General features: G+C 36.2%; 1 protein-coding gene across 6 annotated transcripts in view; it reads right to left on the reverse strand.

The window, feature by feature from the left end:
* Positions 1 to 22,053, reverse strand: part of SCN9A (sodium voltage-gated channel alpha subunit 9) — a 99,718-nt gene that overhangs the window by 73,349 nt on the left and 4,316 nt on the right. For 3 of the 6 annotated variants that reach the window (XM_042949022.1, XM_042949021.1, XM_042949020.1), the window contains exons 2-11: positions 18,873 to 18,991; positions 18,434 to 18,523; positions 17,756 to 17,884; positions 15,979 to 16,070; positions 14,997 to 15,206; positions 12,950 to 12,967; positions 7,159 to 7,222; positions 5,664 to 5,805; positions 2,950 to 3,156; positions 580 to 867 (exon numbers count right to left, since the gene is read on the reverse strand). In XM_042949022.1, coding sequence (XP_042804956.1) covers positions 580 to 867; positions 2,950 to 3,156; positions 5,664 to 5,805; positions 7,159 to 7,222; positions 12,950 to 12,967; positions 14,997 to 15,206; positions 15,979 to 16,070; positions 17,756 to 17,884; positions 18,434 to 18,523; positions 18,873 to 18,991 — 1,359 coding nt within the window. Of the gene's footprint in view, positions 1 to 579; positions 868 to 2,949; positions 3,157 to 5,663; positions 5,806 to 7,158; positions 7,223 to 12,949; positions 12,968 to 14,996; positions 15,207 to 15,978; positions 16,071 to 16,187; positions 16,280 to 17,755; positions 17,885 to 18,433; positions 18,524 to 18,872; positions 18,992 to 22,053 lie in introns of all 6 variants that reach the window. The other 3 variants (XM_042949018.1, XM_042949016.1, XM_042949017.1) reach the window with 2 other exon arrangements.

The raw sequence follows: 22,053 nt of genomic DNA on the forward strand, positions 1-22,053 counted from the left end.
GAGATATGGAGGTTTCAGTGGAAAGAGAAAAAAGAAAAAAGGAAAGAGATATTTTACACAAGCAGAAATAACAGACTGAGCGATTAGTTATTAGTAGTTGATGCAGTCAGGGGTAGAGGTTGTCAAGTGTCTCCAAACTTTCCAGCTCATGCACTGATATTCTGCTGGTACCATTAGTTATGGTGGTGAAGAAAAGTGGAGAACCTAGTCTGGGATTAGTTTTTAGCCAATGAGGCATTACCAAATACAGACTAGATAAAAATGTAAAAGTTAATATGTTGTGTAAATAATTTCTTCATTTATGACAGTTCTTATGAATATTCTGTTCTGAAAATGTTTATTGGAGAAGATATGACAATGATGAAACTATAGGCTCCTTCAAAAATGGTCCAAGTTAAATGGAAAACTATGCACATCTGTGTTCTTTCCATAAATGTCCAACAATCAATAAGTTTTTACCTAAAAATATACCAGTGAAGTCACTCACTCTCCTTTCCTGAGATCCTGTTACCTCAAGGTAACACATTTTGCTCTATAATCCTAGCCCTGGCAATAAGCATTTGACAATTGCATTGGTACCTGATTAGGGGTAGACAGTCTCTTTTCACGTGCTCGCCTATGACCTTCAACCCCAAGGTGGAAACTTTTTCTCCTGATACTCTCCTCAGACTCTGATTTGGACAATTTCTCATTGTCTCCCTTTTCTTCCCCACTGGCGAGCTTCTTTTGGTTCTTTTTCCTTCTTCTGTTTCTTCTTTCTTTAGCACTTTTAGAGCTCAGTTTGGATGTTTCAGAAGAACTCTCAGAGAAGCCCATAATTCTGCTTCTCCCAATACTTGTGTACTCAGCTGCTGCCATTGCGATTGCCTGTTGGACCAAGAGGTCACACATGTGGTAAGTCATTTCCAAAGTCTGGGAAACTCTATTATGGGGTAGGCACCTCTCTACCATGAATTTAATTACACTGTCCATGTAATCATGTCCCTTGTGCATGAAGTCATGCCTTTTTATTTTTTATTTTTGTATTGTAACTAGAGAGCTTACAAAGCATATATTTATTGCTTTTCTTGCATTGTGATAAGGCCCCATTTTACTTTGGCATTAAACTAATATATACTATTCCTATATTTATGGTAAAACAATTTAAAATGGTATTTATAAAAGTTTTACTAGGTAATTCTGTAACATAAAACTCACATAAACCATATAATAAGAAAATTCGTACATCTTTTTCAGGTAATTAACTCAATATTATCAAAAGAGTCAGGCACTCAGTTTAATGGAAACTGAATTGCCTGAAAACAAAAATGAATTATTATAAAATGAATGTCAAGAAGATGAGAGACTTCTAAGGGTTTCCTAGAAAATCCTGGATGACATACTGTTAATCTTTTATCAAAAATTAAGTTTTTATTATTAAAACATTCCTTGTAAAAATTTGGAAAATAAGGACATTGTGAATAAAAAAATAAAAATCACTCAATCCTAAAACCCAGAAATAATTGGTGTATTTCTTCATATATATATATATATATATATATATATATATATATATATATATATAAAGTTTTTAAATTGTTTGTATATTATGCCCAATTTTGTATCCTACTACTTAATACATTATATTAAAACATTTCACTGTCATCATAATATTCTTAAAGCACATCATTTTATGGCTGAATAATACTCCAAGACACAAAAGTATCATAATTCTCCTTATCATTATCTAATTAAAAAATTTATATACTTTTTGATGTTTAATATTATCAAAATACTGCACTGAACATCTTTCTCTATCAAAGTTTTCTACTTTACATATTACTACCTTTCCCCTAATAAGTTAGACATTTTTTTTATTTTATTTTTTTTAATGTTTATTTATTTTTGAGACAGAGAGAGACAGAGCATGAATGGGGGAGGGGCAGAGAGAGAGGGAGACACAGAATCGGAAACAGGCTCCAGGCTCTGAGCCATCAGTCCAGAGCCTGACGCGGGGCTCAAACTCACGAACCGTGAGATCGTGACCTGAGCTGAAGTCGGACGCTCAACCGACTGAGCCACCCAGGCGCCCCATAAGTTAGACATTTTGAAGATATTTAGGTTGAAATATCAAACAAATTTTATTTATTTTTACTTTTTTTTGAAAGCTTATTTATTTATTTTGAGAGTGAAAGTAGGGGAGAGGCAGAGAGAAAATCCCAAGCAGGCTCTGCACTGTCAGTGCAAAGCCCAATGCAGCACTTGAACTCACAAACCATGAGATCATGACCTGAGCCGGTCAGATGCTTAACTAACTGAGCCACCCCGGTGCCCCCAAACAAATTTTAAACTCCTGCATAATATTTAAATTTTTGGTTCTCTTGGTACAAACCTTCTGAAACTTTTCCACTGAAGTACCCTCTTGGAGAGAGGAGTAAGGAAGAATACTCAATAATTTGTACCTTAGCCTAAAGTGCCTACAACCATAAGTATAAATTTTCTTAACATCTCATATTTTTTATCTTAAAAGTTCTTGCCACGTTAACAAAAATTGATGCACATTTTTCTTTCTACTCCATAGAGTATCTGTTATCTTTAACACTTAAATAATTTTCCCTAAGCTTTTGTATGCAATTGCTACTCTGGGGAAACATATCATATATGTTTTGGGACTTTGCATAATGCCATACATACTGAGGAATTATGGATAACAGGTTTAGGAGGAATGGCTTAGAATATTCTCTGTGCTGGAGTGAGCTGATTATGGGGAAAGGTAGAATGAGACAAATACCAATTCTAACTCAATCCAGAATTGGTTCTTTGACCACCCCAGAATGAAAATTCAGCTTATGTTAAAAAATCCAGTAAGGAAAATCTCGTGGGGAAGGCCACAGAGTCTCTGCTATGAGCCTCTGCTCTTCCCCTTTGGATTTCTACTTCTAGGGAGAATTTTACACCAAACAATAATACCTCAGCTTCTTCTTGCTCTTTTTTAAGACGATCTAACATCTGTTGAAATTCTAACTCCTTTTGCCTCGCTTCTTCGATGTTTGCCTGGTTCTGTTCCTCATAGGCCATGGCAACCACAGCAAGGATCAAGTTTATTAGATAAAAGGATCCCAGAAAAATCACCACAACAAAGAAGATCATGTAAGTTTTCCCAGCAGCACGCAGTGTCTAGGGAAAAATGGAAATCATTATTTTAATAACACAAAGATTTTTGGTAGATTATTTCAACTTGAATGGCATATTAGGCATGGGGAAGTTGGGCAGTTCCGTATAATCTCATGTTATCAAAAATATAAAGGAATAAAATTACACCTCCATGGAAAACAATCCGTATTTAAATACACACTTTTTCACTACAAAGGATACAGCAATCTATTAAACTTGTATTAAAATTAGGTATGATTCTTCACTATTTTTAAGAATAATAATCCTGGATTTAAAAATGTTTACTTATTTATTTTTGAGAGAGAGAGAGAGGAATAGAGATAGATGGTCAGAGAGCATCCCAAGCAGACTCCACTGTCAGCACAGAGCCCGATGTGGGGCTCCAACTCACAAACTATGAGATCGTGGCCTGAGTCGAAACCAAGAGTTGGATCCTTAACTGACTAAGCCACACAGGTGCCTCAGTCTGGGATTTTTTAAATCTGCAGTCTGAAAATTACTCAAAAAGGAGCTACTCTGCTCATTTTCCAATTAGAGAAGCAGATAGTATCTGTAGTCCCTTTGACTGATAAAGAAAGTATCAATGATGATGTATCATGTTCACACAAAGTAGCGAGCCTAATTGAATGATCTTATCTGCTTGTCTACTGTTATATTTACTTTTAATTAATATGTATTAAAAGTTTTGAATGCAGCATATAGTAAAAAAATTCAAATGGTATAAAAAGATAATTACACGAAAAATATCTCTCTCCTGTCTCTGATGCCTACTCATTTCCCTTTTCTATCAGTTATCATTGTTACAATTTCTTCTCTTTGATAAATTCTTAGGTAGTGGAATTTTTGGTTAATGGGTATATTCATTTTAATTTTCATAAAAGTTCCTATGTTGCACTTGGCTGTGGTTCCCAGCAATGTGTGAGTAAGTCTACCTCCCCATGTCACAGCCAGACAGCGTCTCTCTTTGGATCTCCATCATTCTAACAGGTAAACAATTAGCTGTCACTCTCGTTTTAATTTTCATTTCTTTAATTTTGAGTAAAAGTGAGCTTATTTTTGCATATTTAAAGTTGTGTCTATTCCTTTTTTCCTCTGAAGTATATGTTTACATAATTTCTATATTCCTTTGTAATATTAGAAATGAAGTAAACATAAAACAGGCCAAAAGAATCTGGCAATTCTAAGAAAAGTGATTCATTTTTCATTTATAATACAGAATAATCATTTTCATCTCTTTCCTCCTGGGGTCAGGTGCTGAGAATATATAAGTGAAAAGATACACCCATAGGCCCAAAAGATCACATTGGAGGAGGTGGCCATGTGAATTAATAATTAATGTACAAGTGATGGATACTATAAACTGAGGAATATTAAAAAGGCGTGGAAGTGTAGAGGAAGGAGAAATTGAGTTTGGACAGGAGAATTTAGAGATGTGAATTGGGTCTTCAATTCTTATATTTCCTTCCTAGAGCTGCCACGACAATGTACTATAGACTGGGAAGCTGAAACAACAGAAATTTTAATTAAAAAAATTTTTTTTTTAATCTTTATTCACTTTTGAGAGACTGAGAGAGAGCATGAGTGGGGGAGGGGCAGAGAGAGGGGGACACAGAATCCGAAACAGGCTCCAGGCTCTGAGCTGTCAGCACAGAGCCCAACACGGAGCTTGAACCCACGAACTGTGAGATCATGACCTGAGCTGAAGTCGGACGCTTAACCGACTGAGCAACTGAGGCGCCCCAGAAATTCTACTTTCCAACAGTTCTAGAGGATGGAAGTCCAATATCAAAGGGATGGTTTGTTGGATTTCTCCTGAGGTCTCTCTCCTTGGCTTGTCAATGGCTGCCTTCTCACCGAGTGCTCACAGGGTCTTCTCTCTGTGTCCAGGTGGGCACATTTCTGGTGTTTCTCAGGAACTAATCTCCTTTTCTTTTAAGGACACCAGTCAGATTGGATTAGGACCCATCCCGATGCCTCATTTCAATTTAGTCACCTCTTTAAATCCCTAACTCAAAAAATAGTCAGTCTAAGGCGCTGGGAGTTAGGACTTTAACACATAAATGGGAGGGGGTACAATTTAATTCATAGCAACTGTACATGGGAGTTCAAAAAAATAAAGCATAATGAACCTACAAGATCCTGGTGTTTAGGGCATTGCAAGCAGGGCAGCACATTCAGGAAACAGTGTGTGCAGGAGAGCTACAAGAGACTGTGACAGTGTATTTCCTGCTATTTACTTAGGACCCCATAGGATGCTATATTCAGAAAGGTTGGGGGACATGAACTGGAGATCAAATAAGCCAAAAAAGGATAAGATAACAATGTATAATTTTCAGAATTATCCACTCTAATACTGCTGGAAATAAAACATGTCTAATTTTAGTGATAAGCCAAAAGAGTTTTGTCCTTTCTAAATTGAAAAAAAAAATCTTATATAAAGTCTGGTAAGGAACAGTCACCAGATTTTTATGCTATTCAAAAATGCAATGAATGTTTCTCTTGGCACTCACCTGTTGGTAAAGATTTTCCCAGTAATCCTGGGTCATTAGCCGAAATAAGGCCAAGAAGGCCCAACTGAAAGTGTCAAAGCTTGTGTAGCCATAATCAGGGTTTCTACCAGCTTTCACACACTTGTACCCTTCTGGACACTGACTACATAAAAAAAAAAAAAAAAAAAAAAAAAAATCACAAGTTAGAATGTTTCCGGGAGGCAACCTAAGGAGTATAACAGAACAGTTAGATATTCAAGGTTCCTTTCTAGGGGGACGATATTGAATAATGATTAAGAACGCATTATTTGGAATCAGGAGGAACTGGGTTTGAATCCCATCCCACTCTACTAGTTGGTGACTTTGTCAAATTACTTAAATTCTTCAAGGTGCAGTTCACTCTTTCTGTGAGAAGAGGATAAAACCTACTTCAAAAGGTTAAGATTGTTGTTATATATATGATGTATATATATATATATATGATGATATATACAAATGGTCTAGCCTAGTTCCTCTATATGGAAAGCATTTAATAAATGGCAGCTGCTATTAGTATCCTCATCAAAATCTGGAAATTCCATCTGGCACCAAGTAATAGTTCTTGCATCAGAAATATTGATATATAGGCCTCCACCAAAACTCGTTTCCTCCAAATTATTCTTGGAGTGAATTTGAATAAAAAAAAATAGCCAAAATAGAGCAATTATGTAAGTTCATAAAGATTTGTAGTTTTATATTTTTCATTCTAAAATCGGTGGACTGGGCAGTCTCTACTGTTCTGCCCACTGCTCCCTTGCGGTGTATTCAATAAACTTCTAACTTCTTCAAAAAAAATAACAATAAAATAAAATAAATTGGTAGACTTGCATGGTGATGCCATTGAACAGTGGTCTGAACTGTCTTGCAGAGCAGCAACCTTATTTGTTTATTTTTAATGTTCCCAGTGAACACAGAGCCTGGTGAACAAATATCTGGGCAGGGAAGAACAAGAACAGAGATGAACTTGGTATATAGGAAAAACTGCAAGATAGGTAGTTTGTAGAGATGGGAGATTCTTAAAATATCTTTACCCAAGTCCATGGGTTCCTTTGTTTAGAGTGGCCAAAGTGTCCCTGCATTCAGTCATCTATGAATCATTCTTGATTGGAAAATGAGTAGAATTTGGGAAGAAAGAAAGTTGATTCTATCACTCTTTTTTCCAGAAAGAAGAAAGACTTGAAAATTATCCAGCCAATTTTCCGGAAGTAATTTTTCTACTTTCATTTATATATATATATATATATATATATATATATACACACACACACACACACACACACACACACACATGTCTACACATACATATATATATATAACTTGTATCTTGTTTCAATTCAAGCACTACCTCCAAGTTTTGCTTTCAGATGTATGCATTAACTATAAATGTTTTAAAGTTTCTCATAAAAAAAACTTATTGATTATGTTTTTCCTTTTATTTTGTAGCCTTTAGACTAAACACAAAACAAATATTACTTACCCTGAATCTGTGCTTGTACCACAAAGGAGAGCATCTTTGGATCCCTCCAAGTAATAAAAATATTCTGTTTATGAAGAAATTGAAGAATATAACATTAGAGAATGTAAGCTTTAAGAGTGATACAGAAGTTAAATTAATTAGTATAGACTTACTTGCACATATTCAGGCCCAGTCCTAGGCAATGTGCATTCATTTGTTTATTTATTATATTCTTGTATATTCTCTCTCAAATATTTATTGATAACTTCTTATGGGTCAGGCAATGAATAAAATAATAAAAACATGACAAACAAGATCATTATTTTTATGGATCTTTCTTTACATGTAGGTAAGCATGGAAATTGGGGATGGAGAAAGACAAGTAAATACATAAATATACAAAGTATTTTTAGATAGTGATAAATGCCCTAAAGGAAATAAGACAATGTGATAAAATGTGGTCAGGGCAGACCTTTCTAAAGATATGACATTTGAACTGGGACCTAAATGCTGCAAAGAAGCCAGTCATCCAAAGACCCTGGTGAAGAGATATTTTGGCAGGGTGAAAACCAGGAGCAAAGGGCCTGAGGCAGAAGTGAATGGAAGAAACGACAAGATGGCCAGCCTGGCTACAGGCTAGTGAGTGGAGAGAACCATGTGGCAGAAGTAAGGCAGGGGTCAAATGCCTTTGTATGTTATCAAAAGAAGTTTGGATTTTAAGTATGATTAGAAGTAATAGAGGTAGCAATATGAGGTAGCAATATGAGATAATAATCAACATTTTAAAATGTCACAATGGTTGTTTTATGGAGTGTAGATAATAAGAGAGCAGGTGTGGAAGCAGAGAGAGGAGTTAAGAGACTACAGGGAAAGGCGATGTGGCTAAAATTCAAAGGGCAGCTGTGGATATGGAGAGAAAGGGGTGAAAACAGAGTGGACAGGATTTGCTGATGGAGTGTGTGGTGGGAGAGAGGACACAAGAATGTGATAGGAGTCACCATCAGGTAGATAGTTTTCAAAGCCATGGGAGCTGAGGAGTTAACCCAAAGAGAAAGTGTAGCTGAAAAAGAGAAGGGAAGAAAAGAGAAGGAAGGGAGCCCCCAACTGAGCCCCAAAGTATTCCAGAAGTGGTGGAGTCAGCAAGGCAATACTATAAATGGACACAACCTGTCTTTTGAAAGTCTCTCATTTATTCACCACTTAACAATTATGCAGGACTTACTAATTTCCAGATATTGAGGATATGGCAGTGAACTGAATGCACATTTCCCCCTCATGGTATGTTTTGTGTCCATTTTCAGGCATAAGGGATGTTATAATCTCTTTCTTCATTTACTGTCAAAGCTTATTCTTTTTTTAAAAATTTTTTCACATTTATTTATTTTCAAGAGAAGAGCAAGATAGAGTGTGAGTGGGGGAGGGGTAGAGAGAGAAGGGGGGGTGGCATAGAATCAGGCTCCAGGCTCTGAGCTGTCAGCGCAGAGCCCGATGCGGGGCTTGAACTCACAGACTGTGAGATCATGACCTGAGCCTAAGTCGGACGCTCAACTGACTGAGCCACTCAAAGCACCCCTATCAAAGCTTATTCTTAAGACAGGAAGCAATCCAGCCATGCACAGTAAAGGTATGAAGAATTAAAAAATATCTATTCTTTTTAATAAGGGTCAGCTTCCTATTTGGCTCCAATCAAAGGAATAAAGATGTAATTGTTAGGAGGCTTCTGGAGTGATAGTGGAAGAAAGACTTTGAAGCTAGACATACTTGGATTTGAATGTTGCTTCAACCCCTTCCTATGTAGGTGAACTATCTTACCACTTTAATGGTTAGCCACTATGCCTGCTTTGTAGAGATATTGAATAGCATACATAGGATATTGCATGTAAAGTGTTTAATACAGTGGTCCTCACATTCTATCCACACAGTTGCTCAAAGAACAGCAGTGATCATTATTAAACTATTACACAATTCCAGTTAAGATTAATCGACTGACTCCCACATTGCTTTGTCTTATGTAGAAAATAAAAATTTTAGAAGACACACAAAAAACAATAATGCCTCTTAGTTTGAAGTGAAAATTTAGGGGAGAATGTACATGAACAACTTTTTTGAAAAAACTCTTGTGGCTCAGGTAGGGTGGGCATGGCAGAAGGAGGATGGAGAAGATTAAGATGGAGTTTTTTGTACATAAGCTTCCAAGACATTTTGACTATGGAAGGATTACTTTAGAACTATCCTTTAAAGTAAGGCTGGCTCACGCTTACCAATCACTGAGGAGTTTTTATAAGAATGGGATCTAGTGGGTGGTTCAGTTGGTTAAGTGGCCTACGCTTGGTTTTGGGTCAGGTCATGATCTCAGGGTTTGTGGGTTTGAGCCCCACATCAGGCACTGAGCTGATGGCATGGAGCCTGCGTGGGATTCTCTATCTCCCTCTCTCTCTGCCCCTCCCCTGCTTGTGCTTGCTGTCTCTCCTTCTCTCTCTCAGAATAAAGTTTTTTTTAAAAAGAAAAAGAACAGGCTCTAGAGTTGCCTGTCCCAGGGCAGGGCGAACAGAATGATGAAGTCAGTACAAGAATGTCAGTATAAGAATGATGAAAGGTAAAGCAATGGCAGTAGTTCACGTTGGCCTTACAGAACACTTTAAAATAATCCCCACACAAAAACAGACATTACATTATTGGAATAATTAGCCTCAAGAGAATTTAAGGTTAACACGTAAAGGGAAAACGTAATGCAGAGAGAAATAAACACATACGTCCACAGTAAAACTTACACATGAATATTCACAGCAGCACTATTCACAATAGCCCCAAAGTGGAAACAACAAAGACATTCATCAATTAATGAATGCTTAAACAAAATTTAGTATATATATACAAGGGAGTATTATTTAGCAATAAAAAGAAATGAATTACTGCCACAGGGATGAAACCTGAAAACATGCTAAGTGAAAGAAGCCAGACACAAAGGCCACATATTGTACGATTTCATGTATATAAAATGCTCAGAATAGGTAAATCCATAGAGACAGAAAGTAGATTAGTGATTGTCAGGGGTTTGCGGGACAAGGGAATGGACAGTGATCGCCAGTGAGTACAGGGTTTCTTCTTTTTTTTTTTTTTTTAATGTTTATTTATTTTGAGAGAGAGAGCAGGAGCAGGGGAGGGGCAGAGAGAGGGAGAGAGAGAATACCAAGCAGACTCTGGGGACTGTCAGCGCAGAGCCCAATGCAGGCTTTGATTCCACAAACCATGAGATCATGACCTGAGCCGAAATCAAGAGTTGGACACTTAACCGACTGAGCCACTCAGGTACTCTGAGTACAGGGTTACTTTTGAGGGAGATAAAATTATTCTAAAATTAGTGCCGGTGTTTGCACAACTCTGTGAATATACTATGAAACACTGAAGTGTATACTTTAAAAAGGGGGATTTTTATGGTATGTGAATTATCTCAATAAAGTTGTTAAATATAATGCAGTACAATAACAAAGATTGTGGATAGTAATAGATAAGCCTCAACCTCACAGTAAAAGTCACATGGGGATAAAAGGAAATAGAAAGTTGCAAAATTCACACACCTAAAATCTGGAACCAATATTCAGTCAAAAGCAGATTGGTACAGAATGGTAAAACATACTGGTGACCTAAACATTCTATGATTAGTTTTATCCAACCTGGTTCAGAAAGACAGCTTGTAGCAACCATGTATGACTTGGGCTTTTGGATTCAAGAGTTTTTTCCTCAACCAAGAGGCAATAGTAAGTTAACTCTGAGAAAGCTAGTGCTGGGGATCAGGTAGAGGCAGATTGCGTGCAAGTGACACACTGCCTTCTGGGAGACTGAACTCTGGGAAGTCCCCACAAGGAAAGCACCACAGATGAAGACAGGAAAAGCCCTGGTAGAAGTGCAGACCAACACTGTGGCTTTTCCAGGAACTTTTCTATGAAATGTCAAACATTCAGAAAATAGAGGTTTCTTTATCCCAACATTCACGTACGATAGCTACTGAAAATTTGGCTTCCAGCTGTGCACACGAACCTTTTCTTCACCTGTAGCAGCAAGAAGGAAGATTGAGGAGCATGAAAGTAGACAATGCTTGGCATCAAAGGAAATCTATAGATTGTATGTTTTGAAACATGAAGTTATACAGTGGCCTTCTTTATTTGATAACAAATTTTAAAAGCACCTCCAAAGGGGCTTCACTGTAGGACCCAGAAAACACTTCCAGAATATGTTCAGGCTTTCTATGTAGGCTGCCGTTACCATGGCAATTCTTTTATCTCTTCGAGAATTCCAATTCATTTACCTCACCACTTTCTCAAAACCTGTCAACCAGCTCTTAGGTTCACTTCTTTCCTTGTCCAGTTTTGAATCCACAGACACTCATTATATCATTCTCTTACAATTTCCTCAACTTCTAAGTATTTCTATCAGTCTATCACACTAACCTGGCAGAACCTTACCCCGACTCATACTCTAATGTCTACCTTCTGCATACTTGCCCAAGTGGCTGAATGTTATTGGGGAAACTCTCACACCCAAGTGAATGATTGCATTTTTTTTTAATTTTTTAACGTTTATTTATTTTTGAGACAGAGAGAGACAGAGCATGAACGAGGGAGGGTCAGAGAGAGAGGGAGACACAGAATCGGAAGCAGGCTCCAGGCTCTGAGCTGTCAGCACAGAGCCTGACGTGGGGCCCGAACCCACGGACCATGAGATCATGACCTGAGCCGAAGTCGGACGCCCAACCGACTGAGCCACCCAGGCGCCCCAAATGATTGCATTTTAAGTAAATGATCTCTGGTATCAAATTGCAACTCAAAATAGACTCCATGTCCCATTCCTTAGGATGACAATATAGTGCATTCTCCTCAAAACTTCTGTAGAATTTCCTCTTTCGCATTTGCATTCCCAGCCAGTGGTCCCATTTCACACCTTTCTGAGGAAATAAAAGCTACTGGGTTTGACTTAATCCTCTTCTGATAAGTCTGCAGCCTGCCCCTCCACCTTTCCTCTTGCTTCAGTGGTAGAGATATCTCTTCTCTTTGCTCTTTCACTTTCTCCAGAACTTGACTTCTCCCCTTCTCTCCTGAATTATTCATCTATATTTTACTACTCACTCATTTCTACCACTAGAAGAGCATCCTTATCAAAATATGCCATTAAAAAAGTACCAGACATCTCCTCCATTATTCTGCTTTCCATTACAGCCAAATTTCTTGGGAAAACTGTCCACACATATTGTCGTCTCTTCTTTCTGACATTTTATTTACCCCTCTCACCACCTTAAGTCCAACCTTCTGTTCTTACCACTCCACTAAAATTTTCTCATGAAAGTCTCTGACAGTTTCCATGTTGTTCAAGCTAATGCATATTCTTTTATCTCCATCATTCTTAATCCTTGATCTTGCAGCATCATTCAACACAAGTACTCCCTTCTCCTCAAACTTTCTTCTCTTGGCTTCACTGTTCACATCTTTGTTTTCTTCTTACTTTATTGGCTGCTCCTTCTCTGTGTCCTGTCTGGGTCTTCTTCTCTGCCTGCTTTCCAGATATTAGGGTTTTGGAGTTCACCAAATTTGCATGAAAAATCCAGTTTCCCTTTCTTAACCTGCTTATAAACATCAGAGTTTTTCAGAAGGATGTGTGTATGCATGTATGTATCCTTTCTGTTTGCTGATTATTTCAAAGTGTATTTATCTCCAAAGCAGGAAGTTCCTCTGATCTCCATGCTTAAATCCCTATTGTCTACTTTTTTCTACACTTGCATGTATCAGTGTCATCCCAACTTTAACTGGTTAGTAACGACTTGCATCTACAATCCTGCCTACACTTCCTTCATTTCCCATTGCCACCCATCAAAAGTTACTGTAGCCACAAGCCTAGAAGATATCCTCAAGCCCTCTTCTCTTCTCTAATCCATCAGCAAGTTCTATAGATTTTATCTTGACATAACCCTTTTCTCTTCACTGCCCACCACCACTCTAGATGGAGCCACAATCTTCTCTTTCAGAATGACAGAAACATCCTAAATGGTTTTCCTTATTCTAGACTACCACCCCCCGTTTGCCTAATCTCTACTCCAGATGGCAAACAAAATGATTGAAACCACTGCATTTAAAATGAAACCAAACCCCTTTCCAATGGGCTAAAACATCCTTCGTGCTTTGACCCCTGCCTTTTTCTCTCACTCTATCTGTTGCTATTCTATCTCTTTCTTGTTTCAGGACCTTCCTACATGCTATTCTTTCTAACTCAAGTAGTAGCTCCCATACACACACTCTCACCAAAACTTACACTATTTTATGGCTTCTCATTGTCCTTTAGATCTTCACTTTGGTAACTTAAATGCCATCTCCTCAGAAAGGTCTTCTCATTTAGTTGGTATCTCAGCCCCTGAGATTTATTTGCTTTGCATTGCTTTTATTATAACGTGCAATATTTTTTATTTGTCTGTTGCCTTCCTTTAGTTTTTCATTCCCACTAGAATATAAGCTCTGTGAAAGGAGAGCTTATTTCTGTGCCAGAAAGTTGCACAATGCTTAGCTTAGGGGGCACTTAATAAACACATGCTGTTACATAAATATCCAAATAAATACTGCAGTGAGACCTGGCTTCTATGACACAGAGAGCAAGTGAGGAAACCAAATTCAGACTGGACACAAACATTTTCTCCCTAAAACTCTATTTCAGAAGAAAATAAAGAATAATGTATAGAATTAAGGGAGAAGGTTTTGGTGTAAAATTCCATTGTTCACTAAGATGTTATTTCACTCATTTGTAATAAATGCAATATGAAGATACACTGCAAAATTCAAGGCTCTTCCTACTCATTTTGAAAAATATTGCTTGAAGTAATGCCAGAGGTTAAAAAAGTCATTCAGATTATGAACTCAAAAATAGGACCACGATTCAAAATAAAAGAACTGGTAGTGATCCGAGGAAAAAACAGTTAAGTTTAAGTAAGTGTTGTAAACTGATTGTTAATTGTAAATGTCAACAATTATCCATAAGATATGTTACTTTTATGGTATATAACTTAGAGATTCTTTGGAAATTGAAATTAACATTTAAGATCATATTAATCAAAATCAGAAACTGAAAAAAATAAGTAAAAATAAAAAGGAAGGGAAAACATGCTAAATTCCTCACCAAACATTGGTAGTAAAGAATTATACATTAAATATTTTACTTCAAAACCTTCATTTTTTTTTCATTTTAGGCTTCAATGATTTTTTCTCTTTTCTTTATTTACATCCTTTTACTATATTAGCTAGGTTTTATTTGCTTTTATCTTCCCCAGTTAGTGGGAGAATACACATTTAGTAAAGAAAAAAAATGATGTGTACTCTTCATAATCCAAGGAGAATGTTGACCTTTACTCTCTGATCTCATTCTGTCAAAGGTACATACACTTGGAAGGTGTCTTGATTTCCTCCCCAAATCCCCCACCTCTGGATCCAATTATCCAGTAAGGTTTATGGGTTCATATGGGCAATATCAGACATACACACTGCAGGTATTAGACAGAAAGCACAAACTTGCTTGGTCTCATTCTCACCCAAATTCATCAATAGCTCCAGCAAGAGGAGCTGTGTTAGAGGACAACTGTTCAGAAAACATGCAGTTTGGGCTTTTTTGTAAAATATTCTAAAATATACTCATGAATTAAGCAGACTTTGAGACTGTGTGCACAGACCAACTCATATGGTTTGTACAGAACTAGTTCTGATGAACTAAACTTTGAGATCATGACCTCAGCTGAAGTCAGACGCTTAACCGACTGAGCCTCCCAGGCATCCCTGAAAGAGAACAGTCTTATTTCAACCTCTTAACAACTGCAGGGACAATCTTACTTTTATAGTCTTCTTCTTCAAGGGTATCCAGGATGCTTGCTAATGTTTCATTATTTTCCAGCGGATCCCGCAGACATTTATGCTTCAGGTTGCCCATGAACAGCTGCAGCCCAATCAGTGCAAACACGCTCAGACAGAACACGGTCAGGATCATGACGTCAGAGAGCTTCTTCACAGACTGGATCAGAGCTCCCACAATGGTCTTCAGGCCTGAATGCAGGGGGGAGAAAAGTGTTCATAATAAAATAAAGCCTCTGAATGAGAAATAAAAACAAAACATGAGCTTTTCTAGAAATTCATGCATTACATCAAATCAAGGACCTTAAAGAGCCTAGTTCAAAAAAAGCCTAGTAGCTCAAAAGGGTAGATTTACTGTTTATATATATTTTGCTTCTATATATCACAGCAAATGATAAAAATTGTAAAATAGCCCAAAGAGTAACCACATTGTCAAAATGAATAATTTGGTTGCTCAAGCCATATCCATATTCACCGGTAAAAATAATTTTTCAAAGTGCTAATTTAGTAAATGCTTGTCAAACAAACCATCTCTCTATAATGACATTAAAAGAAAGGGGCTGAATTGCAGCATATAGTGACACGTTGCTAATATTCAGTTAAGAAATGGTTTGTTGTGGAAAGCTAAAAAACATGTCATGCAATACCCCCATGCTGATATTTAAAATCTCTTTTCCTAACTGTATGAAAAGCAATCAGAACAAATTGAAATTTTCATTCCTGGCTAAACAAAATGGAAAATGAGCTGTTATTCAGGAGGGAAAATTTCAAGTTGAGATGTGAGCCAAATGGCCATCTTCATCCTCTAAGATCCATGCAATTGATTAAACTCAAAGGCTGACTTTTAATAATGATTATGAAAAACATAAGAAATCAAATTTAATTAGAACTGTGTAAGAGAAAGTCATTCTTGTCTTGGCTCCAAAAGCTCAAAGTCAGCCCCGGTGTTTAACCCCACTCTCACCTGGAATGACTGAAATTGTTTTCAGTGCTCGGAGAACTCTGAATGTTCTCAGCGCTGAGACATTGCCCAGGTCCACAAACTCTGTCACATATCTGTAATAGGGAGTTCACACACAACACAGTGACAACACACACACAAACAAACAAAGAACAACTCCCAAATAGTTGGAGTTATGAGTGGCCTAACGCTCCACACCAATCACTCCTTACCTGGAATTACAGAAATAGTTTTCAAAGCTCTCAACACTCTGAAAGTTCGAAGAGCTGAAACATTGCCTAGGTTTACAAATTCTGTTAAATACCTGTAGAATTAAATCAGAGTTATTCAGAATTTAGATAGAATCTATGATACTTACCCGTGCCTTTAAGTCAAGGTATTGCCTACATTTGGAAATGCTTATTTAAATGGATTGTTCTGCAAGTCTTTTTTTTTTTCCCCTAACACAACTGATTTAATTTGATTAGATTTGATTCAATCCCTTTTATGTGAGTAAAATACAAATATATTATTAAAATGGCTTCAAATACTTTAAATATCTAAATAAACAATCAAATGCTTCAATCATTAGACCTCAACATTATGGTAATATAGATATTTAATATCCTATAAAATGTCAGCAGCAAATTTTGAAAACTGTAGGCTAACTGAAAGAAGCCAGACACAAAAGGCCACAAATTGTACAATTCCATTCATATGAAATGTCTAGAATAGGCAAATCCATAGACTCAAAAAACAGATGAGTAGTTTCCTAGTTTCCAAGGACTAGGGAGAGAAGGGAATAGAAATGATTTCTTCTGGGGGTGATGGAAATATTCTGGAATTAGAAATCAGTGACAGTTGTACAATGTTGTGAACATACTAAAAAAGCAACAATGAATTTTATACTTTAAAAGGGTAAATTTTATGGCATATAAACTATATCTCAATAAAAAATGAGAGCCCTGAGAAAAGGCAGCTTTCTTTTGACTCGATGTCAATTCTGACTCTTGTCAGCAGGTGCACCTACAGTAGTCAGGTGACCATAAAAGAAGGGAGCCTGATAGACAAGGAGGTGGGGGTGGGGGCAAGGGAATGGGAAACTAGAAATCTTAAGACCCTTCTGCATTATCTAAATTCCTTCAGTGAACCCGCATTAGTTTTAAAATTCAAGATGATAGAGGGAAAAACATTGTATCTAGGTTTGGAGACTCAAAAAAAAAAAAAACAAAACAACTGTGCTTCTGGCAAATATATTTGGGGAAAGAGCAGCAGTATAAATAAATTAAAATTATATTTTAATGTAATATTTTCCTCTTAAAAATAAACTGTGACGGCATACATAATATATATACAATGCACTAAAGTTAGGGTTAGTATGCAGTGACAGCCCTTATAAAAATTTTACTTCTGTATTTTAATATAGTATAATAGTTTCATAGTATAGGTTAATAAAAAGAGCACAGTACTTTATAATTAAGGCTTGAGATTTTTCTGTGATTCTTACAGGTTTTATCAGTTTTCAAAGTATGAACTCACTTGCACTGCATATACTCTCCATCCAAGTGCTGAGCATGAAGAAGATGATCAATCTTAATGATGTCATACACTTTTGAATGGGAAATGCTCTTTCTCAAAAATTAATCATTTGCCTATCAATGACTACCTTTCATTCAGTATCCTTTAAATGCAACCATTACCTGCAGGACAAGTCAGACCCCAAAGGCTTACTTTCACTGGAATACTGTGCTCTCTGTCATTTTCATGAGTTTGCCATTTCAAAAAAACTAAATGTACTTACGCAAAAACAATGACGACAAAATCAAGCCAGTTCCATGGGTCACGAAGGAAAGTGAATTCTCCTACACAGAAGCCTCTTGCAAGGATTTTTACAAGTGATTCAAAAGTATATATTCCAGTAAAAGTGTACCTAGACAAATAACCCAATGGCATATTAAATATGAGAAGAATAGAACCAATATAAATCTTTATTTTTTTCTGATCAACCCAAGAAAGCCATCTATTAGAGTGTGGCTGTTGGTTTATGGATCCACTTGAAGTATTAGAATAAACTACAATACAGGTATTTCCAGAAAAATCTCAAAATGCCCATATTAGATACTCTTAGAGAAAGTAGAGGTATTCAAAATGACTGAGAACACAGGTATTAGATCTGCCTGGAAAAGTCCTACATTACTCCTATCAGAAATATACCCAAGGATAAGAAATATATAACATGTCTAAGAACAAGGCAGGACATCTGATAAATTCATTCTTCTAGAAAAGACTGTAACAATTATTCTATTCCACTGCTAACTGGTTAATACCACAGAGGAGGAAAAAATAATTGAAAGAAAAGCAACCATATAATATGGGAAGATAAACACCACAATTTTTAGAGCTGTGGTAACTTCTGGCGGGAAAGGAGAGGATTAAAATAACAGTGAGACCATATTAAAATGTATTTATACCCACTTACTCTACATTCTTGGTCCAGTCTGGAGGGTTACTCATGGTCATAAATATGCAGTTCGTCAGAATAGTGCACATGATGAGCATGCTGAATAAAGTAGCTTAGAATCAAGGAATTTGATTAAAGACCACAGTGGGAACTTTTAATATTTGATAATGACACTTGTTAAAATGCTAACAACTTTGTCCTAGAAAATAATTCTAAATGATTTTTATAACTTGTTTATCTCTTTGAACAAGGGAGTAATATATAAAGTAATTTATCCTAAAATGCTAACATTGCCATTCTCCCAATTTTCTCAGAGACTTACACCAAATTATACCGAAATCAGTACACTAAAATCAGAGTCTTTTCTGGTACACAAGAACTAAAATCCACATTTGAATAAAATAGCAAAGTTTACATTTTAAAGCACCATTAACAGTAAACAATTTACAAAGGATATGAGTGTACTAAAATCTTAATTGATATTCTTCTTAGGGGACTGAAAGGAGACAGCATGTACAAAGCAGGTGTGGCATTGAAACGGAAGATTGCTTTCCCTTTGTTCAACACTATGAAAGTCTGTAGGAGAAAATGAAAACAACATGAAATTGAGAATCTGAAATTTCACCCCCACACATTTATATCAGCAATTTACCTCTGCCTGTGGTAGGCTCACGTTAAAGAAACACTGCCATCAGACTCAAGCAACGTGGTACCACTGACATTAATTGAACTCTTTAGATCACATTGGCCAATGAACTCCTTCTATTTCTTCTTAGTAAATTAAGAAGTGAGCCATTTATGAGCATGGGTTGCCTAGAACTCCTCAAATACAATGTCTTCTCTTTTTCATATCCTTTTAACACCCAAATCAGTAACAGTAAGTTGTGGCCACTGGAATTAGTTAGAATATAATTTCCTTCTTTCACATCAGTGTATTTTAAGCAAACAAAATAGAAACTAGCTATCCCTGATTTTTGCCATAACGCCTTGAGAATTTTAATACTTGTTGGTTATTGTCATGGCTAATAGTAAGTGTTCCAAAATATGAGTCATTTCAAAAACATATTCTCATATATTTAAGGAATATTAGAGTTAGAAAATCCTATTACCCAGGTCAATTTTCTTGTTTTAGATGTAATATAAATAATAGCTAAAAGAAAAGATCACAAATTAAAGGACTTGCTTGCTACTACCCACAGTAATTTAAAAAATAATAATACAAATGAGCCAAATATTCTTGAAATGTGTTATGTAATCATTACACAAGTGACATTCTCCACAGCTTTGGTATGTAGTTAAAAATTTTAAAACTCAAATAAATAAACAGCAACAACAACAAAACATTAACACAATCTAAGAAATTTGCTTAGAAATCAAGAAGACCAATTTTAAACTTTTTGTCTTATTCTCCTATAGTTGACAGGCAAATTACCTGTGTTATTTAGAAGACATTGACTTGGTCTTCTGTTGTTGTTTAATCTGAATTTTATATAAGTTCATGAATGGGCTTCTGGTAATAAATATTTTTCACCAAATTGGGGACCTAAGTTCAAGTATCTTGCTTTTTAATTGTATGTGGCAGTGTTCTCAAGAAAGTGAACCAGAATCTATTATTTTCAGATGTCTTTTTATATTCCTAGTCACTTTCACTACACCGGTTATGACTAAATACAATTTAACATAAAATTCACTTTTACCTTAAAATTAGTTTTAAAATTAATATATAGCCTTTGAGTACAACCACTGTTTTCTTAACTCTTGATACACTGTGCTTTTTAGAATTCATTCATTCATTATACTCTGCAATTGTGTAGTGAACAACTATGGCATATGAGGTGATGAAAGGCATTTGAACATAAATGAGACATGAGTCTTGCATTCAAGAAACTTCCTAGAAAAGTGATGCATACACAGTAACTCAAATACAAGGCAAGATGTGACAGGTATAATACAGAGAAATACAAATGGAGGAGTGTGACAGTATGAAAGAGACATGGTCACACACAGGTGAGAATTATCAGGGAGACTTCCTGAACCAGACATCAGCTGAGCTAATGTGAAAATCATATTACTGTCTAGATTTGGCCAGATCAAGTTACCTTGTGCTTGACATGTTTACAAAAAACAAATCATTTGCTATTTTTTAAATTTAAATTCCCAATGTTTATTCACTTCAAGAACTTCTCTAGGAATATCTGGGTTTACACACACACAGGAGTTAGTTATAGGCAGGAAAAATAGGTAAGCCTATGAAATGTGGGGGGTCAGTATAGGTCCCTTTAGTAAATTCCAAAATCCTACTATGAATGCATAGATATCAAAGTCTGAATAAATTATTTTAATTTTGCCCATTTATTTCAGAGTTTGTTGAACATAAAATTAGACAAATATGGTCCCCAAAGAGCATATGTTTGGTTTGGACAGATGTGATTCTAAATACCAGATCCACCATTTAACAACTTGAAAGCCAGCACTTAGTGCCTTCTAAAAAGCACAGTGTATCAAGATTTAAGATTTAACTTAAAGCTTTTAAGTTTCTGGCACATTGTAAATTCTTAGTCAATATTGGTAGCAGCTGCTTAAATTATAGGTAACATATAAAGCACAGTAGGCCATTGTACCTGTCCTCTTAATACCCATAGCACAGGGTAATTAGTAATTTATTCTTTCTTAAAGACACAAAGTTTCACTTATGATAAAAGCACTGCATAACACTATTAAAAAGCACTTATATATTTATCACATAAAAAATGAAGCCCTAACTTCTATCATTAATTTATCAAGTGTTCTTTGTTTTAACAAAGCATTGATAATTACACTCAAATACAAATTAAAGTCTGGGCCAAAGTCAAATTAGGGGTCATTAAGATATATTTTTTATTCTTTCTTTCTTTCTTTCTTTCTTTCTTTCTTTCTTTCTTTCTTTCTTTCTTTCTTTCCTTCTTTTAATACGAAATTTATTGTCAAATTGGTTTCCATACAACACCCAGTGCTCACCCCAACAGGTGCCTCCTCAATGCCATCACCCACTTTCCCCTCCTTCCCACCCCCCATCAACCCTCAGTTTATTGTCAGTTTTTAAGAGTGAAGATATATTTTTTAAATGTTTATTTTTAAGAGAGAGAAAGTATGTGAGCAGGGAGGGGCAGAGAGAGAGGGGGACACAGGATCTGAAGTGAGCTCTCTGTGCTGACAGCAGAGATCCCGATGCAGGGCTCAAACTCATGAACCGTGAGATCATGACCTGAGCTGAAGTCGGACATTTAACCGACCGGGCCACCCAGGCGGTCATTAAGATTTGACCCCCAGGGGTCATTAAGATTTTTAATACAAGCAATAATTATAATGTGGCAGAAATAAAATTTTTGTCTCTTAGTGTGGATAACTTGAAACATGGAGGAATCAATCCACAAAGTTGCAAGCAACTCTGTTTGCAAGCAAAAGTCAAAACTATTTTATCAAGAAATGTCTGAAAAGCTAGACACAAAAAAATGGATAATCTAAAGCTCCAAACCAAAAGAAAATAAAAAGACTTGGTTATCCCTTTAGATCTTTGTAACCACGTCAAGAATAGAGAGCCATGAAAAATAGATTGCTTTGTCTGACCTAGTTCAACTCAACTATACTGATGCAAATGT

This window comes from Panthera leo, chromosome C1 (genome assembly GCF_018350215.1).
Source record: "Panthera leo isolate Ple1 chromosome C1, P.leo_Ple1_pat1.1, whole genome shotgun sequence".
Taxonomy (NCBI): domain Eukaryota; kingdom Metazoa; phylum Chordata; class Mammalia; order Carnivora; family Felidae; genus Panthera; species Panthera leo.